The sequence below is a fragment of the Aplysia californica genome, unplaced genomic scaffold (genome assembly GCF_000002075.1).
Source record: "Aplysia californica isolate F4 #8 unplaced genomic scaffold, AplCal3.0 scaffold00028, whole genome shotgun sequence".
NCBI classification, from domain to species: Eukaryota; Metazoa; Mollusca; class Gastropoda; order Aplysiida; family Aplysiidae; genus Aplysia; species Aplysia californica.
The window spans coordinates 1,370,988-1,391,592 of record NW_004797298.1 but is presented as its reverse complement, the minus strand read 5'-3'; the positions used below and the strand labels follow the sequence as shown (position 1 = coordinate 1,391,592).

At 38.6% G+C, this 20,605-nt stretch overlaps 1 protein-coding gene across 1 annotated transcript; it reads left to right on the top strand.

Annotated features, from left to right (window-relative positions):
- The first annotated feature begins 753 nt into the window (after positions 1-753).
- LOC101854546 (electron transfer flavoprotein subunit alpha, mitochondrial) lies at positions 754-18,168 on the top strand. The gene is made up of 10 exons (XM_005091339.3): positions 754-904; positions 7,677-7,826; positions 8,429-8,510; positions 8,873-8,955; positions 10,873-10,972; positions 12,426-12,533; positions 13,467-13,571; positions 14,963-15,114; positions 16,540-16,686; positions 17,313-18,168. The coding sequence occupies exons 1-10, from the start codon at positions 869-871 to the stop codon at positions 17,346-17,348; spliced, it is 999 nt and encodes a 332-aa protein (XP_005091396.1). The 5' UTR covers positions 754-868; the 3' UTR covers positions 17,349-18,168.
- The last annotated feature ends 2,437 nt before the right edge of the window (positions 18,169-20,605 follow it).

Here is a 20,605-nt window from a genome sequence, read left to right as displayed (position 1 = left end):
GAGAGAGAGAGAGAGAGAGAGAGAGAGAACAGAAATGTTTTTCTATAGATCGAATGTTTTTAATTAATGTTTCTAGCTTTTCAAGTTTCAGTCTTATTGAGATCATTCATGAATTTGTATTGAATTCTATATTTTTGTGTGTGTGTGTGAACGTGCCAGGCTTTCTGAGTGACTGTTCTTTCTCAAATAAATTTTTATACATAATAATTATAAATGAATATGTACATATTTGTGTTTTTTGTAGATCTACACATATGTCAATGAATTTTTAAGGTGTGATATCTTTTTAAAAAAATGTAATGGGCATTGAGTACTTTTTTAGAAAATGGAAATGCGCAGCAATAGCCTAAATGCTAGGTTATTATTACTAGATCTAGTAGGCCTAGGAGATCTAATTGTCTTGTGAAAGTGAAAGGCACGGTACTGGCCACTGAGCCTATTTCCCTTCGCCTTGCTCATTGCCCCCCCCCCCAACTCCATATTCATGTATTCCTTGTAATGTAAAGTAGTATTTAATAATGTAAATTCATGTTTGTTTACATTATTTCGAGCTACAGTTGGTCTTTGCTCGATTGTCAATTTTTATTGTCTTCAATGAGACCAGAGACACTGAAATATAATTAAATACTCTCTGATGAGACCAGAGACATGAGACATGGGCGTGTACTCCGTTCCATATTATTGCAAAACAAATTATGGCGGTGACCGCCCATCCTTGACCTGTTTGGTAACTTCAAAAGTTTGACTACGTAATATAGCCAACTAGAGCTAAGTAAGTAGAGCAAGCCTGTGGACTGACGGTCACAGTCCATTCCAAATTATTCTGCCTGTGTTGATAGAACTTGTGAATTCGGGTCAAAAGCATACGATGTTCTCTACGGGACGACAGACGTGTAGCAGAACCGTAAGTTTTTACTTCTGGACTGTTGTAACTGAGTATTTTGTTACGAATTATGGAATGTTCTTCATTCTGTCTTAGAAGTTCGACAGCACCAGGGGCCAAAAGCACAGCAGATCTTCCATACACACTCCTACACTAGACTCTACACTCACCGAGTGTAACACGTTAGTGCAGACCTCATTTTATACCTCTGACGCAGGGAATAAATTGATTACGAAAGAATGTTGTTAAAATAGTGTTGGCTTAATCAAAGCATAATAGATGTATCCTAGATAGCCAAGATCAAACATTCATTCTCAGTCTTCAATCTTCAGTCGTCACAAGAATGCGGTGTTCATGCAATGTTCAAAGGTCATGCTGTGATGTGACTTTTTTGCTTAGTTTGATTTAGATCTCTAGATTAGACTAGATTATTCTAGATCTAGATCTAGATCTAGATCTAGATCTACACCTAATAAGAGAAGATCAACAATGTAGATCTAAATCTAGATCTAGATTCTATTTTGGAGATTCAAATCTTAATATCTTTTGGAAGAGGCTAGAGCCGTACTTAAAATGACAAATGACAAGTTATTGACGGCTAGACTGGCGGAGTACGGCTAGACTGGTTGACTAGTTGTTCTTAAGTACGGTTAGACAGCTGGGCTAGCTGTACTTATTCTTAATATGATGGCTAGACTGACCATAAAAAAAAGGCCGGCACTATTTCTCCGAACGTTCGGCGGGAAAATAAAGCTGGGCACTATTTCTCCGAACGTTCGGGAAAATAAAGCTAGGCACTATTTCTCCGAACGTTCGGGAAAATAAAGCTGGACACTATTTCTCTGAACACTCTGAAATCACATCCTTTCCCGCAAATTTCAGATATTATATAGAGTATAGGCCTACCAAAGATTGTATACAATTTTACAATATGGTTCAATCGGTCCAAAAAAATGTCCGCAGTAAATATTTATATATAAAGAAATGCTACAGTTCCAAACAGTTTTTTGCTACAGATATGACGTGTTGCCTATGAAGGGTGCTGCTCTTAAACTTAATGTTTGTTGTTCACTCGTGTGCTGTCTAGATCTAGATCTACGGAGGGTAATTGATAACGACACATAGAACTAGCGTGTTCGTCGCAGCCGTGACCAATCAATCGTGGCTCGATTTTTTGGAATTTTTTGTTCAGGGAATAAAAGTCAAATTTAACCGAAAGAAACTGAACCTCTTTACTTTTGAAAAGAAAGTTCACTTAGCTTCACTTTTAGTCTCTTTCTCACTTGTTGTCACCCCGTTGATTTATTGAATACGTTAGAGTTACTTATTTTTCCCTCTTTGACTCTTTGTGGTGTGTTTTTTTGTTAGTGTGTAATTTTTTTTCTTGTTATTGTTCTGATGTGTTGTTTTTCTATCAATTTTTTTGTTGGGGAAAAGGGGGGGGGGGGGTTGCATAGTGTAACGTCATTTGATTTGATGTTCCTACCTTCATTAGATTCTAAATATATATATACAGTCGAACCTGCCCTGACGGCCACCTCTATAAGACGGCCACCTGTACAAACGGACACTTTCCATTTCCCCCCTTGCGTTTTTTCGATATAATTTAACTGTGTAAAACGGGCACCTGTCCAACGCGGCCACGGCCACCATATTTCAACACACAACCCCTATCACACAAAGCAAAAACACCTGTCTTAGACGGCCATCTCAGTGACTCCATTACGCTTTGTCATAAATTGTGCATTATCCCCTGGCGTTGTAGGCGAGCCGTCATAATCTAAAAGCATGTCGTTGTTAGTTAGTCCCTCCAACTGATCATGTTGCTTAGGCCCCTCCCACTGTTGACCAATAGGTAACAAAATTAATTTTCAGCTGCTGGTGAGGTAAGCGTGTGATCCCTCATAACCCATAAGCCCTGCCCAGAACCCATACACAAATCGCAAGTGAGATGAGTGGTCACTGTTACCCAGTCTGTAACAAAGTAACAATGGACGTCAACATGAACTTGTGACAGAAGCGTCGCTTGTTCTCCAAGTGGTAGTACGGGTGTTTGTTTTACCATAGCACTTGGTCCTCCTTGTCTGACACATTTCGTTTTATTGTCACCCGTGCACAAAAGCAGCAACAAAAGAAAACCCAGCGAAAACAACAACAACAATGCAACTACCTTCGGTTGGGACCTAAGAAAGGAAGGGTTTGTTTTCTCAGAAAGGAATGGTTTGTTTTCTTCATATCGATCAGTCCTGCCTAAGACGGCCACCTGTCTTATACAACCACTTTTCTCCTTGACAATGGGTGGCCGTCTTACACAGGTTCGACTGTATATACATGTACATGTAGATTAATGTCTTATGTTAGAGAGTACGTTCCACCAAAACCGATTACATGGACTGACACTGTGATTCCATAATTTACATGTATGTAATATCCTGTACTTTAAAAAAAATTTACGCTCATTTATGGTTAAAACAGCCAATCTTCTTCGGACAGGTGGACACATGCCCTTATTTGTTAATTTTTGTGGTTGTTTATGGGCTGTTCTAATTTTGATTTCATCCTGTTGTGAAACCTTTCTTTTTCACGTTTTTACACTCATCTAAAAATCTCTAGACTAGCTCTTGAAAATTGAAATAGATATAGACCCAAAAATTTGCTCCTGTGTGTGTGTGTGTGTGTGTGTGTGTGTGTGTATGCATGTGCGTGTGTGAGTGTGTCTGTGTGTGGTAGTAAGTGTGTAAGTGGAGAGTGAGGAGTGTGTGTGTGTGTTTATTTTTCGGGCTTTATTTCAGCCTTTATTCAGTAACATGACAGTTCAAAGTATACAAAAATAGAAACACAGGATCCATTCACTCCAGGGCTCATGAGTCGTTCCTCTCTTTCAGTTTCACTCATCCATCCAATTCCCGTGTTCTCTCACACCCCACCCCCTCCCTCCAGGCACACACTAAGAAAATCTCACTCATTCCCTTGCACCCTGCGAACCATGGACAATAATATAGGCAAAACACTGCCTTAGCCACATTCCTTTCGTTCGTGAGCTGTGGACCAGGCGGGGGGGTGGGGGTGGGGGTGGGGGTGGGGGGGGGAGGGGGGGTCGGTGTCGTCTTCTTTCTTGTAGTTGCTGTCGCCTGTGGATACACTCGTACATTCTTCCTTTCACCCGCTCTTTCACTCACACTGTCTCTCCATCCACAGCTCAGCTCGTCATACGTTCAAAAGTTGCCCACTGATCATGTTTAGTTAGTGTGTGTATAAGTTTGTGTGTGTACATGTGCATGATGGTGGTGGGTGTGCGGTGGTTGTTACTGAAGGGTGTATGTAGGCGGGCTTGCCATGCGGTGTTCCTTCCAAGACCAGAGGGGCAGAATGAAAGTTGGCGCCGAACTCTCGCTATAAATATTGGCAAAAAATCATGAGACCGGAAGCCGGAAACCGTTCGGAGAAATAAAGATCGGCACTATTTCTCCTAACGTTCGGAAAAATAGTCACTTCGTAAAAAAAATAGGCCTACTGAATTGTAAAAAGATAAATTTTTAGTTTGCAGTACCTAAGGAAGAGGCTAGCCGTACTTAATGACGGCTAGACTGGCAGTCTAGCCGTACTTATTCTTAATATGATGGCTAGACTGACCTATTTACAAAAAATAGGCCTACTGAATTGTAAATATACCCTTTTAGTGTGCAGTACCTAAAGTATTTGTATTTGAGACGAAACCAGGGGCCTTAATGACAGTGCATGTATTTTAAACCTCCTGTTTTCTAATGTTAATAGGGCCTAAGATAAGTACGGCTAGACTGGCAGTCTAGCCGTACTTAAGGACGGCTAGACTGCCAGGCTAGCCGTACTTGTAAAAGGACGGCTAGCTAGCCGTACTTAATATTGATGGCTGAATTGTAAATGAAATTTTTAGTTTGCAATGCCTAGTATTTGTTTTTGTATTTCAGACAAAACCAAAAGGTGCCTTACTGACTTGCATGTATTTGAACCTGAATAATTACTAGATCTAGATCTAATGAGACCTGTGTACTTAACAGGTTTGAGTCAATAGGGCCGAACCTAGATCTAAGTACGGCTAAAGATTTGCATTCATCAACAACAAACTTCTCATTTGTTGAACTGCCATTCAAACTTTAAATTGCAAGGGAATGGAGGCGTCACTGCTCGCCGCTCTGGGCCGGAGATTGATTTAAATGCAGAGACTATCTATGCAATCCTTCTTTGGCCCCTTGTGCACTGTCAGAGAATCTAGATCAGGAAGCTCGAGAGTGTGTCACTCTTTGCTGCCCGATTCGCTGCCTGAAAATATTTATTTTGTTTTTTAGGCTGCGAGTCGCCCTGCTTACCAAATCGAATTGAACGGATCATGCCAATGAGCACCCACACTACTAAGCAGTTACTCGCGCTGAGAGATGACTATTACACCACACGTGACACACTATCTAAAGAATTAAAATAGTCTTTTCTAAATCTCAGTTTTCTGCACATCTAATAGGGCCTACTGTGATGACATTTTTTGTTGTCATAGTCATAGATGAGCATGAGAAAAGGACTCTGAAAAATCTGACTGGAAGTTATGGTAATAATTCTTTTTATTTTTAATTTAAAATTGCTCTCTATGCCATGTTCAAAACAAAAATGACTGAATTCACTAAATTTATGAATGACATTTTCTGCAGTGCAAACCACCTTAATGCTCTACATGAAATATATATATTTCCCTTACAAGTACTTATTAGAATTCTGACGACTGTGGTGCTGCAGTTTGATGCTTTGCTGTCAAACGCAAAAGATGTGGTTTTGACAAAAAGATGAATTCCCATGCACTTGCCAATTACTGATTTGAAACAGAACAATAGACAATTAAATTCATTAGGAGGGTTGATCTGATACCTTTATTTCTGTTTCCTTCCTTGTGAATTTCATCTGAAGGCTTGGTGGGTAATGTTTGTTTGCAGTTTTCTCAAGAGGTACATCCACTTTCATTTTCTCTTTCTGATTTCTCTTCTATTTTCTATGGATTTCTTTTCTGCCATAGTTGTTCATTTCTTATGGTGTCAGGCCAATGAATGAATGTTTTAGTGTAGTCAGTCATAAGCTGCTGTTGATATATGTGTACCTGTAGTTTTCTAAAAGATTGTTTTGTAAACTTCCATGTTTTTGATCCACAGAGAGTAACTCATTTGACCCTGGTGTTTTCCTTGTCTTCAGTTTGTCACTGTATTTCCTGACTTTCATATTTAGTTGGTAAACAAACAGTGTACGGTAACATCTTATTTTCCGCATGGATAAAAAGTAAGGGATCCAAAAGTAGTCATCATTTGAGGGTTCAGCTAGTAAACATCCCTAACCTCCAGTACAAGATGTCTGTTAGTGGCAAACTTGAGAAAACTTAAAAAGACACAATCAAATATATACAGTCGAACCTGCCCTGACCCTGTACAAACGGCCACTGTCCATATCCCCCCTTGCGTTTTTTCTATAATTTAACTGTGTGAAACAGGCACCTGTCCAACACGTCCGCGGCCACCATATTTTAACACACAACCCTTATCACACCAAGCAAATACCCCTGTCTTAGACTGCGACCTTAGTGACTCCATTACGTTTTGTCATAAATCATGCATTGGCCCCTGGCGTTGTGGGTGAGCCGTCATAATTCAATCACCTGTCATTGTTGTTAGGTAGTTCCCTCCAACCGATCATGTTGCGTAGGCCCCTCCCACTGTTGACCAATAGGGAACAAATTTTCAGCTGCTGGTGAGGTAAGCCTGTGATCCTTCATAACCCATAAGCCCCGCCCAGAATTTATACACAAATCGTAAGTGAGATGAGGGGTCACTGTTTACCCAGTCTGTAACAAAGTAACAATGGTCATCGCTCGTTCTCGGAGTGGTGGCGACCCATGTGATTGTTTTACCCAGTCCTCCTTGTGCCTTGTCTGACACATTTCGTTTTATTGTCACCCTTGCACAAAAGCAGCCAAAAAAAAAAAAAAAAAAGTGAGAACAACAACAACAACAACAACAATTGCTACTAACTTCAGTAGGGATCTCAGAAGAGAATGGTTTGTTTTCTTCATCTTAATCAGTCTGGCCTAAGATGGCCACCTGTCTTATACGGCCACTTTTCTCCCTGACAGTGGATGGCCGTCTTACACAGGTTCGACTGTAATTGCTCTTTTATATTTGCAAAGATTACCAAACCCTTTAAAACAAAGTTCTTACTCTTGGAGGAAGTGAAAAAATATTTTATTTGAACCATGTCTTATCTGAAATCTTACCAATATAATTGTGATTGTGAATTTTGTGACAGTCAACCAGCTGGTAGGTAAGTTCAGTTGAGTAAAATGATAGGCCAAAGCATGTTAACAGAGCTCTTTTTATCAGTGTGGGAAAAGGAAAGCGAAATGTACTGACACACCCATTGTTATTAATATTATGGTATATTTTCACAAGAAATTTAATATTTGCCCGAAGCCAAAACTAAAATGGTATCCTTGAACTTGGGTTCTAGATGCAAAAGAAATTTTAAAAGGAAAGAATTTTGCTTTCCTGAAAAAATGTTGCCTCCCAGCTTACAACCCGTACAATGTGGTGGAGATATATATATGAGACAGGTTTTTTATCATGTTTGGAAACGATGTTTAGTAGATGTTAGATTTGGAGTGTTGTGGTAAAATGTAGTTTAATTTGAAATGTTATGTGTTTCAGAAAAATTAGGGTCATATATTTGCAGTGCTTTTCTTTATGTAATGATTAATTTTTGTACATATTTGTAATTCTCTTCTTAGTTTGGGTTGCTCAGGCGTTTGAAGAGCACTCTGGTCATTGCTGAGCACAACAATGAAAAACTGACCCCAGTTACTCTCAATGCAGTCACAGCAGCCACTAAGCTTGGTGGAGAGGTTTCCTGCTTAGTTCTTGGCAGTCAGTGTGCTAAGGTAGGTGTACGGGTTGTGAGCTGTGGTGTGATAAGGTTTTACTCATAATTTTGAGGTTAGAATTTAATTTGTTCTTGTCTGTTCATGCTTGTGTGACTACTGACAAACAGGTGCCTCACCTTAGAAACGATATACACATTTTTACTGTAATAATATTTAGACTGGCAAGGTATGAAAAAACCATATCGTGTCCATGCAGTTTTTTATGAGCTTTGAAAAAAATAATTAAAGTTTTTATATTTTTTTGTAAGCAGTGAAAATCCTGTGTTCTAAATATGAATAACATTTTACAGATCTGGATGTTTCATCCGTGAACCAAGCTTGGCCGCAGTATGGCAAAAATTTATTGCAATTCATTTGCTTTTTTTGTTTTCATGACACTGCATTTGCAGTGTGTTAAAAACTGGACAGGGAAAGCCATGAACAAGACTGAGACCTGCATTTGACGTCATTATTGCATGTTGTTTCCACACTCTGTGTAAACTCTGGTCTTGACGAGCATTTATGAAATTTCATAAAGAGTAAGTCAGTAAGTCTCTTTGATAATGGATGTGGATTGAATGTATTCTTGTCAATTTTACCTGCAACTCGGTTCTTTCCAGGTTGCTGAAGAAGTCAGTCAAATCAAAGGTGTTTCCAAGGTACTTCTGGCTGACAGTGACGTCTTCAAAGGATTTCTTCCAGGTTCTGTACAAAGATTAGCTGGATTGGGATTTTGTGGCAGCTGTGTGAAGAAAAAATCTTTCAGACTGTTGAAAATTAAATGTACTATTAGTAGCCTCTTTACTGGGAATAAATATTGCCTTTAATTACATAATATTATTATGATATATCAGGGATATGGAAAGAGTTTCCAACATGGAATAACTTAATGTTCTTGTAAATTTAAAGAATCTTTTTGATGTTTGTTACATAGTAAATTAACAAAAGTAATCTAAGCTGCTGGATCCAGATTGTAGAATTTTCTTTTATTGCTTAGCTTATGCAGTAATTTTGCATTGTGCACACACTCATGTAATATTTGCTTTTATGTTTTTATTCCACAGAGTCGATCACACCATTTCTTTTGGCAACTCAAAACCAGTTTAATTTCTCTCACATCCTTGCTCCAGCCACAGCTATTGGCAAGGTACTGATTTACTTTACTGAATCTGCCTCACTCCGAATAACTGTTTGGAGAATGCCTTCTTTAATGTGATGTGAAAAATGAGTCTCCACCCAAGATCTCATTGCTTAGGGTCCCGGTTCGCTTAAGATCCAGTATTTAAAAAACCCATAATTTTTACCTCTTTAAACCCTGCTCTGAAAGATTCCATTCAGTTAAGATCCTGCATTTTATACAATGATTTAAAGGGGGGGGGGGGGAACCAAACGAGCATAACTGATGAATCAAACAGACAATTTGTGATCATTGCATTGTCCATTGAGCATCAGTGAAGGACTTCAACATAAATTCTTCAATATGGGAGAGCTTAGCTTCTGACAGACCCAGTTGGAGAGCAGTAGTCATAGTGGGCAGCAAATCATATGAGGCTTCATGAATAAGACATACTGAAATCAAGAGAGAAAGATGCAAGCTGCGCAGATCCACATATGGAAGTTGAACTTTTAAATGTTCAAAATATGGCAAACTTGTCTCTGCCAAAATTGGTCTCATCGGACAGCAGAAGCCACAAGTCATCTTATCCTTAAATTCTTGTATGATTACTGTAATGTCAGTATATTTCAAAGTGAGGGGGGGGGGGGCATTTGACCAATTGTATGCGGGCTTGGTGAAAGAGACCTCAAGACGCATTTGCTGGAACCGAGATATCAGGCTTCAAAGGTCAAAAATATATTTTTTGATAAAAACTAAGTTCCATTAAAAATGGATTCTTAAACCATTAATATATCAATATTTATAAGGACTTGAGTTTCTTGTACTTGAAAATACATTTTTTTAAACACAACATATTATCTTGCATAATCCCCAAAAATGCGTGAGAAAATTGGTTTTCCGAGTACACACTGCGGATGGTTTCTCCTGTCCATTCATAAAGTCGACCCTATCACATTGCATACCAAAATTTAGGTCATTCTTTCCTCTCTCTAGTTTCAGGTAGTGCGCATGAATATCAAGAACGTGTAAACAAAGCGAAGCTTTGCGCATCTATACCCTTTCGTCTTTTTGGAGAACAAACTTGTATCGCATTTTTCTGCCTTGAGCAAACCTAGATCTATTTCTTGAAAAGTCTTGCTCAAGGTGGTGATGAATTTGTTTTGAAGACGTAATATAAACACTTTGAAGCTGTTCTTTCATCTTTAATGCTTTTTAAAATTGATTTGTTAGTAGCGATTGTGTTGTCAGGTCGTCTCGAAGCGTAGATCTATCTATTTGAAGCAGAAACGAAGGGGAAACTTTAGTGCCGTATTTCTCAAAACTTTGTTTCCGTACCCTGCCCTTCAAAATCACCCATATCTCAAAAAGTACTGAAGATATCTTTAAAATTCAAAAAGCATATTGTTCAGAAATGATCTCTGTACATGTTAAATACAAAAAAACAGGATTCTTCAAAATGTGTCATGTGGTCCCTTTCACCAGGCACGCTCACAATTGTGGGCTTGACCTTCATTCACTGTGGATTCCTCGTCTGATGAATTGGGTTTGATCCCTTTCGCCTAAGATTCCGTATTTTCCTTTCTTCCTTGCAACCGGGAACATGGGCGGAGACAACTCAACTGCTGTTAGCATTTCACCTTCAGATTATTGCTGGTTTGGAGGAGGGTGGGAAGGAGAGAAAGAAAAGATCTGGGGTGGAGGACATCTGTGCACAAATTTATCAATCTCAAGGATTAAAAAACAGTTTTGTAAGTGTTAATTTATCAGTTTATGAGTCGGTTTAGATGACCTGTTGATAAGGGATCCATTAGAATACGAATGAAAGTTCTTTTTTTTTTTAGCTTATGCTCTCGGCAGAGGTATAGTGCTACCCTTGCTGACTGAATGCCCTGTGAGCTATGTCCAAACATACTTCTTTGTACTCTCAGTAAAGTGTATGTTCCTCAGAATGTAATGCCTCGACTTGCAGCCAAGTTGGACGTCTCTCCCATATCCGATATTATTGGAGTGAAAGACGACAGCACCTTTGTCAGAACAATTTATGCAGGTAAAGAGATGATGAATTTATACTTCTTAGGTATTTTACCAGCATCTTAATTCTTCTTCTTATGTAGTATAGTCTTATATAGACTCTCATGGTGATATATATCACTCCATCTGATACAAGAAAACTCAAGAACAAAAAGAAATTATGGTAATAAAATCTGCAGGATGCTGATGTCTTTGTGAGCATAGATACTTCTGTGTTTGTCATCTTCCTTGTGTTGCAGAATTAACTCAGGGAAACTTCTGCTACTGGTAACTTGTATGGAGAAGAATCATTGAAATTGATGTACAGAAAAGTGGGAAGACGTGGAATAACATCAAGAGGCTAGCCTAGGATAGAGAAAGGTGGAAAGTGTTTGTTCGTGGCCTATACCCTGGAGCAGTGGGAGAAAGGCAATGATGATGATAGCATGTAACACAGTGATATTTGTTTCATGGACTGGTGTTCTAGCATGACATCAGGGGGCGCTTACCTTATTGATATTAACAGCCAGAATGGATGAGGCTCACTGAGTGGAAACAGCCACATGCCAGAAGGTTTCGGTCAACCACTTAACCCATTTCCTCCTGAGTTGCCTCCTTGAGCAGACACACCCACCTGGGCTGCCTCCTGCCACACCCACAAATCTAGGTACTCACACTAAAACAGTAATAACTTTCCCTCCAAACAGCTACAAAATTATTTGACAATAAGCGTATGGAAGTGCAAGAATGGTAACTCTAGTTTTTTTAAAACTTGGAAATAATGGACTGGAAAAAGTTTAATAGAGACGAAGAGAGTATTCTTGAAGGCCATTAACAATGAGTTCAGTGACTCTTGCCGTTGTCGACTGCAGCAGTGTACAACATGATCTCTGTCATGTGCAGCAGATGAAGGTCTGAGCATTGTTCACAGCCGTAGCATTGAAATTGGTGGCAGCAGGCCAATGGTAAGCAGCTAGAGCGGGTGACAACAGACTCTCATCCTGGCTTGGATGCTACAACATTGGGCAACCATCTAGTCAGTGTTCTTGGCCTTGGACTGCAAGGCTGTGGTGGTATGTCGAGACTGTCTGCCCTTCAACAAGTACAAGTACACATTCAAAACCATGGCTTCAATGTCACTCAACCCCAGCAAATCTAGAAACCTAAGAAAAAATAGTCTGCTCGGCATACAACAAATGCTAGTGGAATGCCTTCCATGGATATTAACTTTTTGTTGTAAGTTTAGTTTCTGTCTTTGGTACATTTTATGTCTTCTCATAAGCTCATTTTCACACTGATGTGTTTGCTTAGGTTTTGGTTTAGCTGAGAATAGACCCCAGAGGGTGCAATATGGAGCCCACCTATAAAAGGACCTATTTGTTGTTCATGGATGAAATCATGCTAATTTTTGTTCAGTGATATACTGTAATTTAATTTTGACGAGCGATTTGCCGTAAATGTAACATTTTGATTCATCTTCCTTTTTGAAGGTAATGCTATTCAGACTTTGACCTCCAACGAACCAGTGAAAGTGATCACTGTGCGAGGAACAGCCTTTGAAGCAGCTGAAACTGGAGGCAGTGCAGCAACAGAAAATGGTAACAATTCTAGATTTCTGGAAGTTTTTGTTTCATGTGTTGGGCCCTTGTGGGAGGACTTCCCTGTTTGTGTGTCAGTTTTTCTTTTTTTAAAATCTTTATATAGAAAAAATTTCTAAACGAATGACTTTTACACACTTTTATGTAATTGTGCAAGAAGTTCATAGATAAATAGGACGTACTAAGGGTGAATTTGTTGATTTTTTCTGAACAATGGGTGTCTGTGGTGGCCATCTTGGATTTTCAAACCAGTTTCTTAGTGCAGAAGAATTTCATAGAAAGTATTGAAACTACAGCCTGAAATTTAGCACACAGGTGCAAACTTATATGGACTGTGGATCTATATAAGGATTTTGACCTGTCTTTATAAATAAAAAAAGAGCCCAAAGTCAATGGACCCCCTAGAGTCAGTTGACTAAACTTTGGGGTATATGTTACAAAAAATTTGAATATTTCCACAAGTTACCTATATTTCCCAATTTCCTTGCATACATCTCCAGAATAGATTTTAAAGCACCTGTATGCCAAAATTGAAGCTTCTAGCTTCAGTAGTTTTTATATACTCCTTGCATCAAGGAGGTCACATGTGTCTTAAAGCAGATTTTGAGAAAAACAGAAAAAAGTGGAATTTTTAAAAGGATTTTTAGTTCAACACTTTTCAAACACCCTTTTAGGTCATTTTGGGTTTTTTCTCAGAAGTTTCATGATTGTGACCCGATAGAACAGATGTCAAAGAACGTTTTTCCACAACAAAAAAAACAATCAACATTTTTAGAAACTTTATCGATATTCTCTGGGATCGTCGAACTGGGTCTTCCCTTAACATTTGTAAGACTGTTGTTTCTGTAAATCACTAATATGTTCCTAGTTACTGATCAAATGTTGCTTTGTAGTATTAGTTCCACATTTGACACTTTCTAAAACATCTTTCAGTTTCTGCTGATGCTGTCACGAATGACCTGTCTGACTTTGTTGGTCAGGAATTGAGCAAGAGCGACAGACCAGAACTTGCAAGTGCTAAAACTGTTGTTGCTGGAGGTAAGGACTAATTTTCCTTGTTCATGGATGCACATTTAGAAGTTTAAGATACATTTTTCCAGCAGGTGGATGGATTCACAATGTATAAAAAAAGAATTTGCTTGAAGCATAGACTTAAAATGATTTGCAATGGAAGGAATGTGTATTAGTAATGTGTACCTGTATTCAGTATGTTAAGATTTTTATGGAATCTTCATAAAATAATGGTAAGAAATCTAGCCAGATTTACCGAGGCTCATACTAGTTTTGCTAGTATTGTTTGGTTGTATCAGGCCTGTCATATGTTTATTTTGCCAGGTCACATTCAAATTCAAGTCTAGGGGAAATGACTTTCTGGTTGTGTGGGAGAACGCGACCTCTATAGTAGTAGTGTCTTGGGGACTCCTCAAGTTTTAAATCGTTATTGTTTTCACCTGAGGAATGTGAAATATGTTTTACTGTATTTGCTTTTCATTTTGATGTATATGTCCTCTGATTTTGTTTTCCTTTATTTTGACGAAATTATATCGCCAACAATTTTTTCCTCTGCCAATCTGAAAAAATATAATTTCTTCCAAGTGGTTTTAGAGAAACTCAAATGTGTTTTTGTAACATTTCTGGGAACTGAATTTCCTATCGGACAGTACAAATAAATGTAATTTGAGTGTAAAAAGAAGCTTGTATGTAATTTTGAAATTCTGGATTGGAAGTATTTCTATAATTTATCTTGCCAAAAGTATGTCTCTCTGCCAGAAAGCAAGGGAAGCGCCAGTTGCAAACTGCTGGTGATGGTAGGAAACAAGTTATGACAGCAGCCAAATGCTCTTCCTTCTCTTTTTTTCACATATGTTACTAAATGAAGGCAGAGTGCGATTAATTTTTTAAAAAGCCCTTTTTTGTTTTTACTATTCATTTAACTATTACAGCACCAGGCTATTTTTAGTACTTACATTCCTATGGCCAAGGTAATACTGGATTTCTTGGCTCCCCAAGCCCGGACAATACTGATTGTGACTCTAATTTTCTGCAAACATGAAAAACATTTTTTTATTCTGTTTGTGTGAAGTTTTAGAAGATAGCATGTACAATTTTTTCATAGAGAAGAGAATAGATTACAGTTAAAAGTATCCGACTGGGCCTAAGGTGGTTGCACCCTGTGAATGAAATAATCTAAGCAACTGAGGCAGTAAAGGTTACAATCACTTTTCAACTGCTCCTCTAACATTCTTGGTATAGTGGTTGTAACTACTCTATAATTGGAGTGTTATTTTTTTTTAAATTGTCGATGTAAGCTAATAGTGTTAGTTGTCTAGGCAAACACATTTTTGGTAATTTATGGCTACAGTGATTTGTACTTGAACAACTTTTTTGTTTACATTTGAATTAACATTAAATAAATATTACTCTACAAGGTCGTGGCATGAAAAATGGTGATAACTTCAAACTGTTGTACGATCTGGCGGACAAGCTCAAGGCTGCGGTTGGAGCCTCTCGTGCTGCGGTAGATGCTGGCTTTGTGCCTAATGACATGCAAGTTGGGCAGACCGGCAAGATTGTGGCACCAGTGAGTTGAGATTGCTTTTGTAACGGGCTGTTTGAGGGGTTACATGTCATCTTTTGTACAGTGGAGTCCACTTATAATGAGTCCTGAAACAACGAGAAGTCTGCTATAAAGACACTATTCTAAAACCCAGTTTTTTCCCTTCTTTATCTTTGTAAATAAAATACTGCTATTACGCAATCAGACAGTCACGCGAATCGGTTATAGCAGAATAATGCTGCTGCTGGGCGCAGCAGACAGACCAATTAATAAACATATAAAACCTCGCCAGTTGAGAAAGTTGTTGGTGATCCAGCGAAACAAAGAACGAGAGAGCGCTTGCGAACCAACAATGTAGGCCGCAGCGAATGAGTGGGGAGGGTGTGGCATGCGCACACAAGCAGAACGCATCACGTGATAGGCCAGCCCAGTCTAGATTATCTAGGCATACCGTGCCTCTCACTTCTCTGGAGCGGGATGGAGAGGTCACAATGCGGTGATAGATGGAGTGAATGTGTGACGTGAGCAAGCAGACGTAACGCACCACAGGGTGTGGTGGGATGGGGAACAACACAGCGGGCAAGTTAGCCTAGAGCCAGAGCCCCTTCTATCTGATCGCCAAAGCTGACTTGTCAACATTGCTAGCGCTAGAGAAAGAAACCTGATTCGATTTTTGATCAAGTAAGATCTAGAGATCATGTTGAACAAAATCATCATCAGGGGAAATATGGTAAAAAAAGGAATAAACAGAACGCCAAACTTATAGAGTAGGCCTACTTTACTATTTCCCTTGAATTTATTATTGGATCCCTAATAACGAGAATCCTGCTATAACGGACATTTCGCACCGGTCCCCTCCCTCTCGTTATAACAGGATTCCACTGTATTCCTATGGCATACTTTTTAGTTACCACCCCAATGTCTGCGAGTTTAGTTTTCCTTTCTCACTGTTGTAATTTATTGAGAATTAGTTGAGTGTGGAAAGAAAAGCTTAAGTGTTATGCAAAGCTCATTTTAAGTGGTATGATGAATTTTCAAAGTTGTGGTTTGTATTGAGAACAAGTTATTTTATTGTACGAATGTTGCAATTTGCCCACTTTACAAATAATTTCCTGTCATATTATTTGCTGACGGTGTATAAGTCTGTCTGTAACAGCTGCGTCGAAAATGGAAATTGAGAATCTTATAAGTCTTTAATGTAGGCTACATGATAGATGTAATGTATAGTGTTCTTGCATCGGTTTTGTTCTATTCATCATCAAAATGAAATAAAAATGGTAATGCCTTGTTATGTTGTGGTTTTATTACCTTGAGAATAATCTGACTCGGTGTTGGTTCATTGAAATTAGATTCTCTATATTTTGTTCTTATGACTTAATTGTGCATTATGAAGGGTGCATATTTTTTGTCTGAATGTGTGCTGACATTTTATCTCGTATTCTCACTCAGGAACTTTACATTGCTGTGGGCATCTCTGGTGCTATTCAACATTTGGCTGGCATGAAGGATAGTAAAGTGATTGTTGCCATCAATAAGGATCCTGAGGCCCCCATTTTCCAAGTGGCAGACTATGGACTGGTTCAGGACCTGTTTAAAGTAAGTGAAAATATACAAGTAGGGCCTACAAGTTGTAAGAATGTAGAATAAGCCTAACCCTAGCGCCCCAGGCTGTTTAAAGTCCATAAAATCCCAAAGCACATCTCAACAAGTACAGTTTGAGGGGGATTTTATTTAAAATGAACGTCTGTTTTGTTAGTAAAGAGAATCAGAATCGTAAATGTTTAATATCTTCAGGTGGGTGGTTAAAGGGCACCACTGGTAGATTCTACTCCTTTTCTTTCCTTCTGTTGTTTCTTTCTGTCTATCTTACATTTTCTATGCTCTGAAAAAATGTTATCTTGTCTATGTGTTTCCATTAACTGAAAGTGAAATACTATGTTCAGTAGTATTAACGTATTTGTAATGTTTATTAAAAACAGAAGAGAGTGCTATTAATACTGTGAGAACTAATGGCTGGAATGAATGTATCTGACTTAAGTTTGTTATTCCTTTTCATAAAATTGGAAAAAACACTACGTTTTGTGATTAGATTCATCCTCGGAGGTAAACACCTTTAAGGACTAAGCTATGGTTTGAGAAATCTATTTTTTGATGAGATGAGACAGCCCACACTCAATTTCCTTTTGTCCAATACTTAATACCTTGATGTGTTTTGTTTGCAGGCTGTTCCAGAAATGACAGAGTTGGTTGGCAAGTAAAAGGGGCTCAGTACAAGAACAGTTTGGGCGATTAGAATGATAGAGTGATGATTGAGAAATGCATGATCTCTTGCAGCTAGTCTTTTATAGAATGCATTTATAGTGCGTTACTTTCTTCCCTGGATTAGTAAATTTCCATATCAGTTTGAAGCCACACTTTTTTGAATTTATATTAGCCTAAGCAATAGCCGCGAGAGTGGTGCTTTGTGTTTTAAATATTTACTTCCTTATTTGTGGTAATTACATTGTTTTTCTAATTTTTCTAGGACGTGGATACCCTGCCTGCTAAGGCTTAAGTATTTATTGCCTGAATTTGATAGAATAAGAAAGAGACTGACATTTTTTATGTGTTCCTTTGTTATCATAATCAGATGGGAACAAAAATTGCAGTTTTTTTGTACTAGCTTTTTTTAAATAACTTAATTATGTAGTTCAGAATGTGCATCATTATTCTCTGTCACCTCTGAGAAATGGCATTTCAATAGGCATCACCAGAACTTATTACATTGTATTCAGTGAGGTTGGTGAAAGTACCTCTCAGCTGTGACTGTCCGTTACATTTTGGTTTTGTGTGACAGGTACTTAAAAAAAAAGAAGTTTACAAGTGTTTGTTTTTCTGTGTATATGAATTTCCATGCTTGTCAAACTTGTTTCAAGTACCCGTGACAGTTCTGGAAAAACGACGTAATGCTGATATGTGCCTAGACGTCGCAGCTTAATTTAAAAAAAAAATGCTTTTTTCATTATGATTTACAGCTGTGATTCATTGTGTTTGAAGAGAAGGCACTGATTATGTATTAAATGTTAATTCATAAAAGTCTTTGGAATTGTTGTGTTTTTTAATCGATTGTGTATATTATTTTGTGATGTTCTTTTGTATGTTTGGTATCTCTTGAGTAAAACATCTTGAATTTGTTTCATTTACTCCCTTGTTTTATACAAGTGAATGCAGATACAGTTCTCAAGTAATATGGAAAATAAGTGTAAAGAATGGAATGGAAAAAAGAAAGTTCTGCTCACAGTCAGTGAAAATGCCTGATTTGCTGATCCACATTAATTTTGAAAAGAATGTTATGGCGGTTTCATGCTCCAAACAAAACTTAGCATAGGGTTGGCAGGTTTTGTAGTATAGTATTAACTCCTTCTTTCCTATCAAACATCTATCATCCTGATTGGGGTTTTTCGTGGCCTAGAGGTTAAGGTGTTTGCCTCTCATTCAAAAGATCTCGGGTTCGAATCCAGATGGCGACGAAAATTTTTCTTCTCTTAATTATATCCTTTCACCTCCTTTTCTGCTCTCTTGCAATGTTCTGTTGTCTGCTTTCACCTCCACTTTCTGCCCCCCACCCCCTCACCTCCTTTGCCCACTCCTCTGGGCTCCTGACTCTTTCTGCAGCCTTTCTACTGCTACGCCCTGGCTCCTTCTTACTGCTGTCTTTCAGCCTCACCCCTGATCTTGTTGTAGGAAAGATCTACACTTAGCTTTCTCGGACAAAGGCGTAAAATCTTGGAGGACCCGTGTGCAAGTTGCATGTGTTGAAGATCCAGTGGTGGTCCAAAATCGATAAAAAGAGTAGTTTTCGGCCGCCACCCGGGTTAAGTTCAAGATTTCCTACCAACTGAAAATGTTCAATGTGTCCCGCACGCTTATAATATGACTTTATGCAGTTGCAAGCGGCATAAAACACTTACACCCCAAAAAAGATCCTGATCTACCCTCCTTTTTTGTGTTTTTTGCTCTCGTGTAACTCTTGTAACACCTCTAATCTTTGGCACTTGTACGACCTTATTGTGTTGCAATTGCCATTAAACTCTTACTAAAACTAAAAACGTCGCAAAACAGACTATGTTTATCTCATTGCTATACTTGTATAATGTATGAAATAATGATTTGAAGCAATATTCGGTTACAAGTCATTAAATGAGTGGAAACTCAGGAAGGAGTACCGTGTTGCATGTCAGTTGTCTGAATCCTGGAGACTGGAAACACCGAGTTCTGATTTCCTCTTCCTGCTTCTCCTTGTGAGCTCATTAAACCAAATTGAGCTTCCAGAAAATCTTATTTGGTTCATGAACAAAAAACTGAATTTGCAACATTTTCACAGACTTCACATCTCCAAAGATGATGAATTAATACTAATGTAATGATCTTACATTAGTATTAATTCATAATACATAAGGTAATTGGTCCGCTTTGTGTGCAGTCGAGGGAAAAAAACAACAACAGAAAAATGCATCACAGTGGTTAACCCTCTTTCCCTTTGAAGTTTCCAAGTTTGAAGAGAAAAAGTGTTATGTATTATTCTTCGAATAGAAGGCTGCAGGATAAGATACATGTACTGACGTGATGTAAGCAGCAGTGTAGAGTATACACCATACGCTCCTCCGTAACACACGAACATGTGTGGTATACAAAAGTCTATAATATTATGATAATTATGGTAATGTAAAACATTCTATCCATCTTTGGCTTGGCCTTTATGTGCAGGATTTTCCTTTATATTATAGGACCATAGTCATAATATTCTCCTCTTGCATTTTGCCATTAGTGGAATTAAATTCAAATAGCTAAAACTTGATACCTGTACAGCTGTAGGAAGCCTCCAAAGCACGCCCCGTGGGCTGGTTGATATAATGTACACTTAAACCCACAACAAGCTATCGATTAATCATAACAATATTATTTATTAGGTATCAATGGGAATTCATGGTCTTTTCCCCACAGTGGATGTCGCAGGTGGTTGAAGGGCGTCACTGGTTGGTCCTACTTTGTTCTTTCCCCCCTTTGTGTCTGTCCGTCCGTCTGTGCCTTGCTTGCTTTCCCCTTGCACTAAGCTAAATGACCGTTATCGTATTGATGTTCTTACTTAAATAAATAAACAACGAGTGGATGTGAGAGACAATAGCTTTATGGTGGGAGTATCTTTTGACTCTCTTGGCATAATGCTCGACAAGGACGCAGGCAGGAGTGGGTGGTTGGTGGGTTCTCTGGTGTGGTTTGCTTCTTTTTTCTTGTGAAACATCAATCATCCTTATCTCCTCTTCTTCTTTTTTATGTTTGTTACTTTCTTGTAACACCTCTAATCTTCTGAAGCTCATATGACCTTATGCAGTTGCGAGCGCCGTAAAACCTCTACTAAAACTAAACTAAAGGATGCGGGCGACTCCGGCTTTAGTCTCCGCCACGAAAGTCATAGTCATACTTTTGGAATGCTTGTGGGGTCGTCGTGGCTTTTCTACCACTACCAGTGCACTTG

What these genes read in the sequence shown, in the direction of transcription:
- LOC101854546 (XM_005091339.3), top strand. Translation starts at nt 869, where the DNA reads ATGTTCTCTACGGGACGACAGACGTGTAGCAGAACC. An exon ending in CAGCCACAGCTATTGGCAAG is followed by an intron (nt 8,956 to 10,872) that starts GTACTGATTTAC and finishes TATGTTCCTCAG; the next exon opens with AATGTAATGCCTCGACTTGC. An exon ending in TAAAACTGTTGTTGCTGGAG is followed by an intron (nt 13,572 to 14,962) that starts GTAAGGACTAAT and finishes TTACTCTACAAG; the next exon opens with GTCGTGGCATGAAAAATGGT.